Source organism: Lytechinus pictus, chromosome 9 (assembly GCF_037042905.1).
Source record: "Lytechinus pictus isolate F3 Inbred chromosome 9, Lp3.0, whole genome shotgun sequence".
NCBI lineage: Eukaryota > Metazoa > Echinodermata > Echinoidea > Temnopleuroida > Toxopneustidae > Lytechinus > Lytechinus pictus.
The window spans coordinates 26,047,829-26,066,624 of NC_087253.1; the positions used below are offsets into that span (position 1 = coordinate 26,047,829).

Here is an 18,796-nt window from a genome sequence, read left to right on the forward strand (position 1 = left end):
GAACGAGCCAGTTACATCCAAATGAGAGAGTCGATGACATCACTCACTCACTATTTCTTTTGTTTTTTATTGTTTGAATTATACAATATTTCAATTTTTACGGATTTGACGATTAGGACCTCCTTGCCTGAAGCACAAAATGTTAAAATAATGGAATTCCACGTGTTCAGGGAGGAATGAAACTTCATTTCACATGACAATGACGAGAAAATCAAAATATTTCATATTTCATATAATAAAAAACAAAAGAAATAGTGAGTGAGTGACATCATCGACTCTCTCATTTGGATGTAAGTGGCTCGTTCACATAACTATTTTGTTAGAAATAAGCTAAACTTTAAAATGTCATAACTTTCTTATTTTACATCCGATTTTGATGAAATTTTCAGTGTTATGCTTGTTGAATTTTTCTCTTTTTATTCAAATCACATTTTTGTTGGGGTGGACTTGTCCTTTAAGGATTCATTTCATACTTGCCAAGAGTATCGTTTTTTTTTTCAATACTTGTTAAGGGTAGGGTTTGAGCCGCCAATACCTGTTAAGGGGTGCATTTTTATGATATAGAAAATACGTGTTTAGGGTGCTTTTCGAGACCCCATGGTCGCGCATGGTATCCACTCGTCAATGGAAGTGCCCCACCCCCCGGGGAGAATGCCCTAATCAGGCGCGCCAGGAAGAAGAAGGATGAACGTATTATTTTTTGCTTTCTTTTGTTTTCCATCTTTTCTTCTTTTATCATCTCTCTCTCTTTAGTTTCTATTTCTTGCTTTTTTCTCACTCATTTTCTCCTGTACGACTTTACCCCTTACTGTTTTATTTCTTCCCTCGTATCATCCATTCCTCCTATCATCTTTTCTTTGTTTTCACTTTGTTTGTTACTCCGCTATCTATATCCACTTACTATCCTTACTAACCTGGCTATTTTACAAAATAAGCCTAATCTATCTGTCTCGCTAACAACGCGAGCGTGAAGTGCGAGCTGAAATTTTTGTATTTATTGACCCCAAACAGGGAGATTTTAAGGACTATAATTAAAGAATCCATTAAGAATATACATATCTCACCAGTTATCTAATGCGAGTGCCAAGCGCTTGCTGATTTTGTTAGAATTACATCTAAACACATGAAACACTTTTTGTAGTCATTGTAATCATAATTATCATACGCATCTCACTAAACAAATGTTGCGAGCGCGAAGCGCGAGCTGAAAATTGAGATAATTCAGACCTGGAGTGGGGCATTCTAGGGCATGCTTGTAGGAATTCACTAAGACCATACTTATTTCACTAACCAAAATGATGGGAGCGCGAAGCGCGAGCCGAAAATTGTTGATATTCAGATCAGAAAAGGGAACATTTTAAGGACTGATTTTAGGAATTCATGCATGGAGAGCAGTCCAATCCACTAATGTGAACGTAATCACGGACAGAAAATGTTTTATATTAAGACCTTAATATGGGCAATCACTAGTCATGAAAAAGAAGCATATGTCACTACATAAAACAATAACTCGAAGTGCGAGGAAATATATTTGGTGTATATTGACTTGAAATGGGAGGTTTTAGTACAACAGGATTATATATCTCGCTAAACAGACAATGCCAGCACCAGGAATACTGAAGACATAGGCCCTGAGCAAATCATGTTTCATAAAGTTATGATATAAAGTTATGTTTATTATGTAATTTAACATAACACGATTACAATATGATATAACATTATAATGAATAATAATTTCTTCTTTCCTACTAAGTTTCTCTTCCTTCTCCCTCTTTTTCTCCTTTTCCCCGTTTGCTTGATTTTTTTGTCAGCCGATGGGGGGGGGGGGCACGTGCCCCCCATGCGCCCCGTAGTTACGCCACTGACTGAAATACTGCAGAATCTAAAATTTGATTTGATTTGATTTGATTTATTTTGTCATAACATTGTTTGTCCTTTTACGTTTTTGATGAGATTTCCTGCATGCATATTCTTGTCAAATATTTTCCCTATTATTATTTGTTCCAATAATTCTATTTCAGTTTTGGAGTATCTCCCCCTTTTAGAAATTTGAAATATGTTGTAGTCATCAGTTAATCAGGGGTGAATCCAAGGGGAGGTTGCCAAGCCCGGAGGGGGGGGGGCACTCATAGTGGGTATGTCACGCGGAGGGAACCCCCATTTTTACACTCCAATTTCCGTTCCATGGCACTGCATTTTGTCTTATTGAGAAAAAGAACAAAGAAAGCCCCTCCAAAGCATAGCATTTTCTTATCATCGACAAAAAAGAGGAAAGAAATCTGCTCCAAAAGCTTCGCATGTTTCCGTTATGCCGTTCCGGTCGCGTTGATCTGCTACAATATGCCGCAATTTTCGTGAAAAGTGGTCGCAGAGCGCTGTCCGAAGATTGCCTCTGCGCAAGCGCACCCGCGCTCCTGCCACTTGCTGCCACCGGGCTAGCTGCATGCATGTTCCATAGGGATGCATACGCACTCACACGCAGGCGACCCGTTCCAAGGACCCCCGTTTTCACAAATATTTGTAGTTCTGAAGCCCGCTCCGAAGACCCTCCTTTTTACAATAAGCCCGCTCCAATTAGGCCCCCGTTTTTTTGTCTCTCCCGCGGCACGTACATGTTCCTCCTACTTTTTGGGTCAAGAACGGGGGGAGCCCCCTATTTTGGGGCAACCTGTGGAAAAAGGTGTCCTTTTTAAGTAGAGAGAAACGTTTAAAACAGAAGAATGAGGTATCATACCCATGTTTAGTTTAAGACCTCGTAACGACCGGTCCGACCCCACAGGCCTACCCGCAATGGCACCGCATTCAGTTGGTTAACATGAACGCAAACCACGCTACCGGACACGTTTTAGCTGATGTAAAAACACAACTTACTCATCACTAAAAACGTATTTTTTTTAGAATTAGTGACATTATATATGACATGATTATATTGGATTTATTACATTGGAATATTTCATTGGTTGACAGCATGCATGAATGTCAAGAAGAAGACTTGGTAAGTCACGCCTACTCTACCATATCTACATTAATTAATGCGTACCACAATCTCACTTTTCTATTTCAGTCATCACGCCCCTAGCGTCAACTTTAGGTCATCAAAACGATTTTTACTTTATGAAATCGATAATTTTTCACATAGAGAGAATAACCTCAGAAACGCTGAAATCGTATACACTCTAAAAACACTGAGTAAAATCTTACCCAATATTGAGTAAAAAGGGAACATGCATGTTTGCTGGGTATTTTTTTACCCCATATTGGGCTATTTCAACGCAACATTGCGTAAAATCTTTTTACCCAACCAGCATGCATGTTCCCAATTTACCCAATATTGTGTAAACCTTTTTTAGTGTGTACGATGAGGGGTTTAATTTTAACAAAATTTTCTAGGGGAGGGCCCCCAGCTAGATCCCCCCGACAGGACGTACCTTTGGTGCGTGTTACGCCCCCCCCCCCCATTTAAAAATTCCAGGGATTCGCCCCTGATAATATCACATTGAAAAGACGAGATGTCAAATCAGGATTAGTTTCCAGCCAAGTAAGTTCAATTTCTGCTTTTTCATTTCTCTTTTCTTTTCTTCTCCTTTCTTATATTTCTTCCTCCATATTTTGCCTATTGTTTTCCTCTGGTCTCCTTTTATCTCTCACTTTCCTTTTTTTACTATCACGTTTTTCTTACTTTGATCTTTTGTTCCTTTCTCTTCCCGTTTTTTTTTCTTATTTGTTTCTTCTTTTCGGGCCCTCGTTTCTTTATCAATGTCTACTTTGTTTTTTCCTTTTTCATATTCTAATTTTCCTGCCTTTTCTTCTTTTCATCTTCTCTAAATTATTCCTTTCTTTCTTTCTTTCTTTCTTCCTTTCTTTCCTCCTTTGTTTATTCATTTCTTTCTTGCTTTGATTCTTTCTTCCTTCCTTTCTTTTTCTTTCTTTCTTTATTTCTTTCTTTCTTTCTATTTTTCTTTCTTTCTTTCTTTCGTTCTTTTTTTTTTCTTTCTTCATTTCTTTCTTTATTTATTCATTTTATCCATTCCTTCCTTTTTATTTTATTCTTTCTTTCTACCTTCCTTTCTTTCATTCATTCTTTCCTTTTTTTCTTCCTTTCTGTATGTTCTTTATATTTCCTTTCTTTCTTCTTATGTTCCCTTTTTTGGTGCCAGGTAAAAATGGCAGAGGTAATAATGGCAGAGGTAAAAATGGCAAGTTAAAAGGTAAAAATGGCATAGGCAAACAGGAGGTAAAGATCAGGACGATCAGAAAGAGCCTTTCCGGTTAATTTCAGTCATAATCATTGACCTTGAATGGACCCCTATCGTCGAAATGAGTATTATGAATTGATTAGATATTATTTGGATATTTTCATCATTTTAGGTCTATACTTAATCGTTGATATGATGATTTAAATTAGTGAGTGATAAAAGGATTTATCTTGGCCAGTTCGTAGTAGAACCGCACTTCATCTCATACATACCAAACTAATGTGCGCTACCATTTACACGCTGAAATATTCAATTCCGGGATTTCTTCGAAACACTTGCATAGGCCTACACTTTTATTAACAGAAAAAATACGTTCTGTGATAAAGAACACTTTTAACATTTGAACATGATAGTGGATCCGAATAGATATTAATTTGATAAGTATATGGCGTAGGCGGATCCAAGGGGCGCCCCCCCGCTATTGGCTGACCCCCAAAAACTGAAAAAGGGGGAAGAAAGAGCAAAAGAAAGAGAAGGGGAAAGAACGAAAATAGAAAAGGAAAAAAGAGAGAGAGACGAGGGAATAATAAGGTCAGGGAAAGACTTGGAAAATGATTAAAAAAAACTATTTCATGTCTTGTCTTCATAGCTTGTTCGACTAGATACCTTGCTCAATTGGCTGATATGTAGCTTAAATCATCAAGTTTTTAAGTCAATATACAAAACATATTTCAGCTCGGACATCGAACTTTCATTATTTTGATTGAGTTACAAATTGATTTTTTAAGTGCCCTGTAAAATATGTCCGTTTTATAGTGTGAATATCATTTGAAGCTTTTTGTGCTTTGTGCTCGCATTATGTGATTTGCCAAGTAGACCTACATATTGTCTGTGTTTAGTCCATTAGATAATGACAAACTACCTAAAATCCCCCTTTTATGACAGTTTATACAAATTTCGTCTCGCGATTTGCGCTCTCATTAATTGTTGAAATATCAACTAAATTACGCAATCATTAGGCTTATTGCATTAATATATATGATAATAACATTTTCAGAAATACGTTATAACTAATTGTCATTTTTTCAAAAAGGAATATCAACAAGATTCATATCGCGCTTAGGACAAGGGAGATAGTCATCATCATCATCACAAAATGTCCTTAGGCCTAGAATGCCCAGGTCCTATATAGGCCAAAATAATAATAAAAATATTAGCTCTGGCATTGATTTTTATGATAAAAATGAAATGTATTCAGAATCCCCAGATTTGATGGATTCCCTAAAAGCCTTATCAGTATAATTTTAATCATTTTCTGTTATTTTTACAATAATTTTATGTCAAAGTGAATTTTCCCTTTAATGAATTAAGTACAACTTAAGTACAAAATTTGAATATTAGAAGAGCGATGTGACATGAGAATGCTCTGAGTGTAAGTCCAGGGGAAAAAATAAGAAAATACCAACTCAAGTGTTATTAATTTGGTGCAGAAGATCTTAAGTACATGTATGATTTAAAATACCCTTTCCATTAGTCCAACATTATAATTTTTTTATTTTCTTCTCAGAACCTTTCTTATTTTAATCTACTGTACATGGAGGGGCTTTTGGATTTTTCGACATGGGGGTTTAAGATTGGATACCTCTGTCATTTTTATCTCTGCCATTTTTACCTCTGCAATTTTTACACCGAGCCCCCTTTTCCGTCCTACCATTTATTTCATTATTTCCTACTTTCCTTCCTACCATTTCTTTCTTTATTTCTTTATTTTCTCCTATCTTTTTTTTTCGTTCTTTTCATTTTTCTCTCTAAACAAGTCAATAATATACTACAAACATTTCGATTATTTTCAATCAGGTAAAACGAAAACCCGTGAATCAACCGTCACGCTGAATTGAAGTTCATGAATGCACATTTGAAACATGTCAAAGGTTACTGGGAATTCCCAATCACTAAAAATAGTTTGATATTGAACTAGAATTCGTTAACAACTGTAAATTTGCACACGATTCAGTACGCACCACCATTGTGAATTGATGTAGACTAAATATCTAATACTGCTGCTATTAGACCCCGTATAATATCATTGCTTTGATCAAACTGAGAAACATATCGTTTATAATGGACATAAGCAGTCTGATGTAAGTATAATGAATAATTCATGTATTTTCAAATGATATGCTGTATCTATTTTACACATTCAAATGCCATATGCCATACGTGTCGAATTTGAAATCACACTCTGGTTGATATGACTTGTTTAATGACTGTATCTTTAATATTATTGGATTGCCATTTTTCTTTAATAATAAGCGATTGTTACCAGTGAGATATTGTAACATCACCATCTTTGAACAGACAGGATCGGAACAATTTTTATATATAAAGATCGTTGTTTAGGGGTGATCAGACTTTTTTCCAACCCGGAAGTAATGTGAAAAATGAAAAGGTAAATTGCCTATTCGTCTAATGCCAATTCTTCCACTCACCACATGGTCTACCTTAATTTAGTCTAATGCCATTCGGTCCATCAACATCAATTTTTGTAACTGAAGAAAACTTAATATGCCTTTTTAGGATGGAATTTGTTAATCTATAATAATAGGTGAATCAAATTATTGTATTCCTCTGTTCTTGATTTTTACTATACTATAGGGGATGAGGAATACAGAGAAGATACAAAGTGACTATTTTTACTACATGTTTATCAAGTATTATCTGTTGATAAGCTGTACTTCTTCTAATGTAAACTAATAATGTGTATACTGCCTGTTTTTCTTTTGTTATTTGTTTATTCTGTTATATTTAAAATTACTCGTATTAATTATATGTGATTTGTTATTTAAAAAAAATATGAAAACCCAATAAAAACTTAAGAAAAAAAATTTCGTCTAAAAACCATTTTGTCCAATCATCACTTCGTCTAATCACCAGTTCGTCTATTATCATTTCGTCTCATAACCAGTTGGTCTAAATAAATATCCATTTCATTTCTATTTATTTTGTCCAATTTTGGATTAAATTGCTATTAGCCCAACTGGTTATCATATAAACTGGTGAGTGAAAGAAATTGCAATTAGACCATGTGGATAGTGGATTAGCCTATGTTAGACCAAATGATAGTAAAGGAGTTTGGTAATTGGACGAAATGGCATTAAGCTAATTGGAAATAAACTTATAAAAATAATACTCTTTTTAAAGCAATATAATTCCTAATACTCTTCTTTTCTTTTCACTCCTTTCCTTTCTCCTTCCCAATTTATTCTCATCGTACCAAGCTCCTCTTCCCATTCCCCTTTCTCCTCCCCTTCCTTTCCCTATTCTAAAAACCCAACGTGATCCCTTTATTACTCAGTGATGCAAGTCAAATGGCAGATTCTATGGTCCTTGCGTGTTTATTATTCTGCATCTTGTTTTGTAATAATTATTTTTCAGTCTTCTATAAACCCAACCATGGCTGAAGCATTAAAGACTGTCATCTCCCAGAGTACAGAGTGTCCAGTGTGCCTTTCTACATTCACCGATCCCAAGATCCTGTCTTGTTCTCACACTTTCTGCAAGACTTGCCTGGACAACCTCTTAGAGTTTCACGGTAACTGTCAGATCCGATGCCCTGTCTGCAGAGCTGTGACCCAGGTCCCAAACGAAGATGTTGGCAAACTACAGGTAAATCTTGCTTTGAAGAGTCTGATAGAGGATATGGAGGGCCATCCTCAGATTTGCACAAATTGTAAATCAAATGACAAGCCCCATGCTGATGTCTACTGCCAAGACTGTGGCAAGTATCTCTGCACCTCTTGTCTTAATAAGCACTCTCAGTGGGAAGACTTTATCGATCATGAAGTCATTGCCATGAGTGAGATCTCATCAGGGAAGGTGTCTGTACGTAGATACCGGAAATGCAGGAAACACCCGAAAGAAGATGAGGATTACTTCTGTTCCACCTGCAGGAGATTCACATGCTTCAGATGCGGTATGATGGAACATAAAGACGAGGGACACCAGGTCGTCGAGGGAGCTGCTTACGAGGGCAAACACATGAAGAACATTGAAGACTTGAAATCAAAGGTTGACAAGCAACAGTCATGCTTTCAGAAGTACATTGATTTCATTGATGAGCAGAGGAAGAGTGTTGACAATGCCAAGAAACAGTGTACAAGTGACATCAACAAAGCGTATGATGATGCGGTCGGGCAGTTGACAGAGAAGAGAGAAAGCCTGCTAATAGAAGTCAAGGAAACGACCGAAGGAGTAGAGAAAGAACTGGAAAGCATGAAGACCACGGCTCAGAAGCACATCAATCAGTTAACGACCATGGCTGAAATGGTGATTAACAAAACAAAGGTTCCATTAGATATGGATACTTTGGCTGCACACGACACTCTGTGTGAAGAGTTACGAGAGGTCTTTGATCAAAAGAATCCTGACTACGAGCAGCCGAAGAAATCGGGCATAAAGGGGAAAAGTGTAAAGTTCAAGAGAAATGTTGGAGTGGATGAGCTAGGCCTTGGAAAGATTGTTAATGTAGTTGAAAGAAACGTCGCCTTACCCACTAATAAAACCTTTGATGAAAAGGACGTTTCTTTGTACACTAATAAGATTGTTAAAGTAAAGAAAGTTGCTTTGCCAGCTATGAGTTGCATGGTTAGTACACCAGACGGTAGAATGGCAGTAGGATGTTGGACAGGTGGCATCTTTATCTCCTCTCATGATGGTCAGCTTCAGCAGACAGTTCTGAAGAATGTTAAGATTGATGGGGTAGGGTTCCTCTCTGATGGTCGATGTGTTGTGATGGATACTTCAAACAACATCACGCTGTACACACCAGAGTACACACAATTGAATGTAATGTTTAAGACTCTGAGTCGATTTGAAGGTGGGGCTTCTGATCTCACTGTTGATGGTGATGATCAGATCTATGTGAGCTACTGGAAAGCCAATAAGATCCGGGTATTTCCAACAGCAGGTGGGCAAGCAGTCAGGGAGATACCATGCAACGGGTATGAACCTCGGCAAATCACTAGTTACCATGGTTCTCTGATCACTAAATCACATGATACTATCAGATTGATAGACAAACAGGGTGCTGTGCAACATGAATTAAAGAAACCGGATAGTGACCTTTACGCTGCTGTATCTCAATGGAATACAATCCTGGTAGCCAAGGTGGAGGAGGGTGAAGGTTTGGTGAGCATTGACGAGTATACAAATGAACTAAGGCACATTCGAAACCTTGTTACTGATTACAAGATTAAGAACCATTTTATATATTGGTATTACCTTCAGCAGTACCGATCAGGAGAGATCGCTTTTTGCACTTCGGATAGTCTCTATATATTCCGCTGAAAATAATTGATGACATGATATCATAATTATTATCGCAGAAGATGAGGGGGGGGGGGGGTGATACCCGCTGAGTTGCCATTTTCTGCTATAGTAAGCTGCTATAATGTAGAAATACATAAAACAATTGTTGGATCATTTCTTTCTCGTTTCTCACCCATAAAAAAGCATTTCGCTGCTTACAACTTTTTGTTTTCAACTTTGCATGTACCAACCATCATATTTATCATGTTTATCCTCTGTGTGGGGAAATTCTAGACTATACTTGTATGTTTTCATATTAATTGGAAGATATTGCGATTCTATGCTGTGAATCTAGACATTATTATAACGTGTGAACATATGAATATTATTTTTATGGAGATGGTCTGATCATTACTCTTCGATATTTTTCGGAATGTGAAACACTTAAAAAGAACTTATTTCATTTAGGAAAATATCACGAAAAATGCATAAAACAGCATATAGTCAATGGATCTCAATTTTTAGTTTCAGCTTTCCACTTATCAAGCATCATCTTTATCATGTGTATCCTATGTGAGGGAATTTCTCGTGCTTAAATATAAGACATAATGTTAAATATACATATTGTAACAGTATCCTGTTTATGTGATTTGTTCAACTGATAACCTATAATGTTTATTCAGTTAGAGTGCGTACTCTTGCTAAGTAATAAAGTACCCCTTTCCTCCTGTGAGAAATCTCTAACTAGTCTCTGATGTTCGAGTCAAGTAAAACCACTTAACAACCCAACCACAACTTGAAACACATATTTTATGGGAAACCAAATGTTTCTCTATGTCATATGCATGTATATAATATTTGTCTAGCAATGACTATCGTGGCAACGTGATATTTACCATTGATATTAATGAGTGTATGTTATACTGTTTATGATTTTATGCATAAATTGGAATATGTCGTTATTCTATGCTATTATTCTATCTAGACATGATTACACTGTGTAAATATATAAATATTATCTTCATGGAAATGGTCTGATCTACGGTCTTTAATATTTTTTGAAGTATTTCAATTTCAAAATGCAATTACCGGTATATTGAATAACTTGAATGTGAAACAAAACAAACAAATATTGCCAGCATTTAAGAAAATAGCACGAAGATGCATAAAAATCAACGTCAAGGATTTCATTTTTTATTTTGAGCTTTGCAATCATCAAGCATCATCTTCATTATGTTTATCCTGTGTAAGGAGATTCTAGTTCTTGTATTTTAGACATAATGTTATTAGATATATCATGAGAAATCAAATAATTCTCTGTTATAGACATATGCTTCATATGTAACTAGTAATAACCACGGTGGAAGTGTAATATTTACCATTCATTTTAAAGATGGTATGCTATACTATGTATGTATTTACTTGTAATATATATTTTTATGCATTGATCAGGTAGATAGAAAGTGAGATCATGATCTTTATGGTAAAAAACAACGTTCTCCGTTATAGAACATGCTTATACTGTGTATTTCTTTTTACCTGTATTTGATATAGAACCGATGGGAAGTACACTACTTTGATATATTCGAAAAAATTTAATTTGAAAATGCAATTATATGGAATAACTCGAACGTGAAATAGAATAGGTTTACGGAGAATAGCTTATTGTATTTCAGGCAATCGCACTAAATGTATAGTAAAAGCGCAGTTGTAATAAGTCAATGGATGTAGATATCTGCCATCCATAGAAGTCTGACGAACTTTTCATTGGTCCATAACTATATTAAATCTATATTTATATATTGTTTTGCATATATTATAACTTTGTAAAAATAAACGAAATCAAATGGAGCGAAATGAACATTTTTGAGGGGGCAAAATTCCCCATAAAGCCGGGAGCTAGCAAAACAGTGCAAATATCTAATTTTGTGATAGATTTCGACATAATATTCAGACAATGATATGTTCAGCCTTTTTATAGTTTCATTTACTTTTCTTCTTTTCCCCTTGGTCGTGAAAATCTTGAGGAAAGAACAATACGTGGATAACTAAGTGAAATTGTTACATTCTATCTAAGTTTGGAAAATTATTCAATAATATAATTTCAAATTTCTCCATCGGATTTTGCCTTTTAAAAAGGATTCAATTCGATAGATCACGTCAGATATGACTTGCTATTACCGTGGAAAAATGAAACTGTAATATCATAATTAATTATATTGTCTACATGTAAACTTATTTTGAAATAAATTCTTTTTCATCAAGAATCATGCAGTATATCCAGAATGAAGAGAAAACGTCATTAATTAATTATACAATTGAGAAGGGTAGTATGATCACTATGAATGCAATTGTTTATATTTGCACAAATATGATCAGAACAGTGATGTGCAAATGTATAAATATAATAACATGTAAGTATTTAAAAACCAAGTTCACACTATGTAGCTCTTTGATACAATATGTCGACTTTCCAAATAGAATGAGTTTATTAAAAGGTAAAATCAATTATGTTCTTCATTTTCAGGAACTATACAAGATTTGATCATCAATTTGATCATAGTATACATAATAACTTTTAGAAATTTTCTTAAAATGTACGAAACCAAACATTATAATGTAAGCGTTGGAAAGTGAATAAAGGAAATGCAATTTCAAAATCTGTAAAAGAGTAATAATATAATAATAATAAAATATCATAATTCATATTTGCTGTATATAATTTGGCTGATATTATAACTGTTATTGTTTTTGTTTTATTTTAGTGAATTAATGAAACAAAATACTTTGATGACGACGAGACAAATTCTTCGTATACAGTTGATTAATCAATAAAAGTTTTTAAAAAATAGTAATCTGTATGTCACTGGTATAGTATTGACATGTTAAAAAAAAAAAGAATAGAACAAAAAAGGGAGAAAGATAGAAGGAAAAAAGGCATAGATAAAGAAATAAAGGGAGGAAGAAAGGAATGAAGGAAAGAAGGATGGAGATTTTTCAATAGATAAATATGGAAAGGAGGAAACTCTTTCTGGAACATTGGGAATCTATTAAAAATGCCTGTCAAATTACAATGGACAGACTAGAGGTCATTGTCGAAAGTTGGTGAACCGTGATAGTAGGCCTACATCGTCTTAAGACTCGGACCAGATGAAATATAACTAATGTGTCGTTTGCCTTTAAATAGTCTAGGACGACACTGCTGATTCGATTCACCAATTTTCGACAAAGGCTGTTTTGTTATGAAGAGCTATGGTCAAAAGATTCTCTGTGTATAGAAAGTGTCTGTGAAATGATCGCGAGAGTGCCAGGGGGGCACTTACATTGACGAGTGGATACCATGCGCCACCCAAAAACACGTAAGAAGGATGTCTTTTTCACGATAGGGCATGTTACGTACGTAACGTGATAAGGGTGTCAAAAACAAAAACAATAATGAAAAATGGGTATCTATTTCACTAGGAAAGCTACGTGTTTAGGGTTAAATTTTCTGAGATGATAAAACAAATTTAAAATGTTTTATAAAGGATGTCCTTTTTGCCCAAACAAATATACGTGTTTAGAGTCCGATTTGCGCGAGGTGTGGAAGGTGGGGTCATACGAAACCAAAATGGGGTGTAAAAGGTAAAACCGACGACCGACGGATCCGTGACAACAATACATCGCTGTACTTGTTTAGGGATTCATTTCACACTTGCCAAGAATATCGTTTTGTTTCCAATAATTGTTAAGGGTAGGGTTTGAGCCGCCAATACCTGTTAAGGGGTGCATTTTCATGATATAGAAAATACGTGTTTAGGGTGCTTTTCAAAACCCCATGGTCGCGCATAGTATCCACTCGTCAATGGAAGTGCCCGCCCCCCCGGGGAGAATGCCATAATCAGGCGCGCCAGGGAGAAGAAGGATGAACGTATTATTTTTTGCTTTCTTTTGTTTTCCATCTTTTCTTTTTTATCATCTCTCTCTCCCCCTCGTTCTCTCTCTCTCTCTTTAGTATCTATTTCTTGCTTTTTTTCTCACTCATTTTCTCCTGTTCTACTTTACCCCTTTCTGTTTTACTTCTTCCCTCCTATCATCCTTTCCTCTTCAGTCTTTTCTTTGTTTTCTATTTGTTTGTTACTTCGCTATCTATATCCACTTACTATCCTTACTACCCTGGCTTTTTTACAAAATAAGCCTAATCTATTTTTTAACCATCCCTTGGATAAAACATAAGATATTTCTCATATTGAAAAAAAATACACAAAAGCGGAAAGACGATATCATTAGCTTCTCATTGCGCATGACGACCTGTATTAAATTTAAAAACCTGTTTCACCGAAATCAGTGGCGTACCGTGGGTCACCGGCAAAAATTGGAGTCACTTAGCTCAGTTACAATGTATACTGACCTAATAGAAACATTTTAAGGACAGTGCCATTGAACGGATACGTGTATCTCATTGGTCAATTAATGCGAGCGCGAAGCGCGAGCTGAAAACTTTTAATATTCAGACCTAAAAAGGGACATTATAATTATTTTCTTTGTAATCATGTTACGTATATCTGTCTCACTAAACAACGCGAGCGCAAAGTGCGAGCTGAAATTTTTGTATTTATTGACCCCCCCAAAAGGGAGATATTAAGGACTATAATTTAAGAATCCATTAAGAGTATACATATCTCACCAGTTATCTAATGCGAGCGTCATTTTGTTAGAATTACATCTAAACACATGAAGCACTTTTTGTAGTCATTGTAATCATGATTATCATACGCATCTCACTAATCAAATGTTGCGGGCGCGAAGCGCGAGCTGAAAATTTAGATAATTCAGACCTGGAGTGTGGCATTCTAGGGCTTGCTTGTAGGAATTCACTAAGAACCGATGTGAAGTAAACTACTTCGATATATTCGAAGAAATTAATTTGAAATGCAATTATATGGAATAACTCGAACGTGAAATAGAATAGCTTTACGGAGAATAGCTTCTGTATTGCAGGCAATGGCACGAAATGTATAGTATAAGCGCAGTTGTAATGAGTCAATGGATGTAGATATTTGTGATAGATCTCGACATAATATTCAGATAATGATATGTTCAGCCTTTTAGTTTCATTTACTTTTCTTTTTTTCCCCCTTGGTCGTGAAAATCTTGAGAAAAGAACAATACGTGTATAACTCAATCAAATTGTTACATTCTATCTAAGTTTGGAAAATTATTTAATAATATAATTTCAAATTTCTGCTTCGGATTTTGCCTTTTAAAAAGGATTCAATTCAATAGAAGATCACGTCAGATATGTCTTGTTATTACCGTGGAAAAAATGAAACTGTAATACATGTATCATAAGTAGTTGTATTTTTTACAGGCATACTTATTTTAGCAGAAATTCTCTTTTGAAAAGAAAATAACTGTACAAATAATTTGCCATTGCTTGCCATTTAATTTCATACGAGGCATCAAAACACATAGGCAATATGCCTAAATAACACAAAAGGTAACAAACATCAACACAATCTGAATAATGTCGTGATACATAACAAAAGATGCATTAGAACTGTGGCGTACTGAAAGATATGGTCACGTGAACACCAGGAGGGTAGTAACTCCTCCCTGGGGATGTTGATCACGTGACCTACCCACAGGATAGTAGTTCCCAGGGGTATTTCCCCTAAATCTTGGTAATCAACATCTTTAGAGCATGTACTTTGATATTAATATTGGTGATCTGTCAGGTTTCAAACAATTTATTTCTGAACACAAATCTTCCACCCATTTTTCCCCCTTTGTATGTTACAGGAATTTGAGGCATACATCAGTTTGTCACGTTTGCAAATAAAGCTGCCCAATATATTGGCATGGAGCTGCTTATTCCCAGCTCCCCGTATCCAAACATAAATTTACAGGAGTGCCCTATGCATTAATACAAACGGCTTGTAAGAGAACATTCCATATAATTTAACAATAACAAATTCGACCTGATGCAATTATCTCAGGATTAAACGCATGTAGTAAATTTGGAGGAACTGAACAAAATAGCTTGGAAAAAGCTTAACACAACATTCACAATCGTTTTCATGCATATAGGAGCGAGATTCTTCCAAGAAAATCAGTATCTTCGCAAAAGGTATGTCCAAAAACAGTGTATTTTGTTCTCCTGTCTTAGTAGAAGTCCACTTTTTCTTTATTTTTAAATTATGCATGTCACCACAGGGACAGCCGCGCCTGGCGACTTCTGATTCTGTTTTTTTTCATTTTTATAATTTCACTGGTAATATCCAGTGGTTAGTGGACATTTGGGCTAAGACATATTTGCTTGATTAATCCTAGAATAGATAGGGTTGTAATCACCCTAGGTGCATCCCCAATAATATGGAAAGTGGGGGAATCGGCGGACAAATGTCCTCCGCAATGGGAGGACACGTGGCACTGGGGCACGGAGGAGATAAGGGCAAAAACCAACAGGACGCAATGACAGTGCCTCCTCACTTGAATGGGTTATGCTGGAGAAATTCCCTTATGGCCCACCTGTGTTATGGTAGGTGCGACCGATACTTGCTCTACCACCAAACCACAGACCACTGTCCTACCCGGGGAATAATCGGATTCACTATATTGCACTTGTGTATTTTGCAAATGATCTCTATTCTGAACTATATTATATGTACCAATTCTATGACCACATTCGAGGCCTTACAGAGATTCAAATTATGATATCTGACCTTTATTCAAACAAATAAATGCTATCTCTTGCTAGAGTTATGGTTGGTTCTGTGAATGGCAAATTGGGTTACAGAACAGCCATTTTAAAAATGAAATGGATACCTCAAGGAATGTCTCATGAAAGGCCATGTCGGACGTTTCATCCGACCGAATCCTGTTTATCTAATTGTAGTCAAAGTAAATAAGGTTTCTTTTAGCTAAGCTTACTCAAGAGAAGTTGTTAATTTGGACCGCACTGTTGATGGGACACACCCCTAAACCTCCAATTCCGAATTTCATCAATCAATAAAAAATGTGACATTTCGGCTAAAGAAACAAATTCAAATTGGATGTTTCTCATTACCGTCCCGACCCATGGCTAATGGGTCCAATTCTCAGAGGATCAGACTAGCCCCCAAATTATATTAGTGCTTAACTATGATTTGCCATCTACAACACCATTCTAGTTATAATTCTTATTATTTAGCCAACATGCCTGTGTCCTTGGGTACCCTATGGCATGCCCAGCTACCAGCGATCAGCTGCCCTCTCATCCAAGTAATTCCATCCCCAGTAACAAAGTGCGGTCTTCTTGTAACTGGCCTATGGCCTGTGGACGGACAGTCAACCTCCTGAAGACGGAAAGTCAACCTGCCCGAAACGTCGAGTCTCTCTACTACTCATCATCTCTACTCGCCGACTCAAGCCAGCATCTCCTCATTAGCTCTACTACTCAAGCTGTTCTCAACTCATCAATCTTTCCTGGTTTACAGTCCTTTTCAGGACTACTTTCAAGAAAGAATACTCTACTCTCAAATCTCCACTTTCTCGCCTATCCATTTCTTCTCTTCTTCTATCCACTGTTTATATAACACTTCACATGGTGTACCGTAAACCACATAAGCGATTGTACATAACACCATGCAAACCTTCAAACAACATCAGACTTCAGTAAGGCATTCGATCGAATTGATCCCACCATAGCGTTACAGAAGTTAATAGCCTACGGAGTAGCTCCTGATCTTGTGCAATGGGTCATGGATTTTCTAACCAATCGGAAGCAGTGTGTTCGCTACAAGGGCTTTGTCTCAGATTGGACTACCCTACACACTGGTGTACCTCAAGGAACATTGTTGGGGCCGATACTGTTCCTTGCTGTCATCAACGATGCCTGTGACGGTGACCATCTATTACACTGGAAGTATGTAGATGATATGAGTATCATTAACACAAGATTTGCGTACGAATCCCCGGAGCTCACCGTGAATGCATTACGGAAGTTACAAGATAGGTCCCACCTTAACGGAATGACCCTCAACCCAGTCAAATGTGAAGCAATGCAAATATGTTTCATGAAGTATCCTCCTGACCCCCCAGTGTTCAGAATTAATGGCCAGTCATTGAAAACTCTGGACACTGTTAAAGTTCTTGGAGTGAGACTTCAAAGTGATCTTAAGTGGCAGTGTCATGTAGACTACATGCTCCAGCGAGCGAATGGGAGAATGTACAAGATCAGGATATTGAGGAGCCACGGTCTTTGTGTGGATGATCTGTGTACAATCTACGTGGGTTACTTAAGACCCCTCCTGGAATATGCGTGCCCTGTGTGGAACGGCGGACTCACAAAACAACGGATTGCTTCCCTAGAACGAATTCAGAGGAGAACTGTAAGAATTATTCTAGGTCCCCGCTTCACGTCTTATGACTCTGCACTAGAATCACTTCACTTAAGGCGGTGCTGCACCATCCCGAGTTTGCTCAATCTCGAGATTTTAGCCCGATCAGCCCTCTTCGCGATTAATCTCGAGATTCAAGAAACCCCGTCTGCACCATCCCACGAAGAGCGATTCCTGCTCGAGCGAGGCAACAAGCCCGATATTACGAGCATGCGCACTTTCGGATCTTGGAGTTTCAACGGCCCGCGCTTTTGAATAACTTCCCGCGATATGCAAGCAATGTACTCCTTTCACTAGCACTTTCGCCGAATTCAACCGGTGTTATGCAACAATCCTCTCAGCTCAGCGAGTGAAGAAGTGATGTATTCTTCGTTAAATATGATGGCGGAGTAGGAGGCAACGACAGAGAGAGAGAGAGGGAGAGAAGGAGGAAAGAAATGCTATTTGCTCACATTTTTCGAAGGAATAAGACAACACTGCTGTCAGTGTTGTTATTGAATATGACCATCGTCGATGAGCGCCTCCCCCTACGGTCTGGTCTCTCCCAAAATCCATTCACTGGCTGGACACCATCGTTGCTTATGAACGCTATTCGCATGTATAAAGTTGACTTTCGCACGTGTTTATGTTTTGACCAAGGCGGAAGTGGAACGCGAATTGCATTATGGACTGACGTCATGAATAAATTACCCCGAGTCCAATCTCGAGTGCGTCTGCACCGACGAATTAGCGGGATAATTCGTAAAATAGCGCGCTATTTTGCAAATAAACCCGAGTTGACTTGGGATTGCAATCTCGAGATTAATCCTACGAACTAGCGCGATAATTGCGTCTGCACCGCCAACTATCTCGAGATTTTTCAGATCGGGATAATTTGCCGGATCAGAAATAGCGCGCTAATTTGAAAACTCGGGATGGTGCAGACGGCCCTTT

General features: G+C 37.0%; 1 protein-coding gene across 1 annotated transcript; it reads left to right on the forward strand.

The window, feature by feature from the left end:
- The first annotated feature begins 6,208 nt into the window (after nucleotides 1-6,208).
- LOC129268602 (E3 ubiquitin-protein ligase TRIM31-like) lies at nucleotides 6,209-9,542 on the forward strand. The gene is made up of 2 exons (XM_054906140.2): nucleotides 6,209-6,337; nucleotides 7,632-9,542. The coding sequence occupies exon 2, from the start codon at nucleotides 7,650-7,652 to the stop codon at nucleotides 9,540-9,542; it is 1,893 nt and encodes a 630-aa protein (XP_054762115.1). The 5' UTR covers nucleotides 6,209-6,337; nucleotides 7,632-7,649.
- The last annotated feature ends 9,254 nt before the right edge of the window (nucleotides 9,543-18,796 follow it).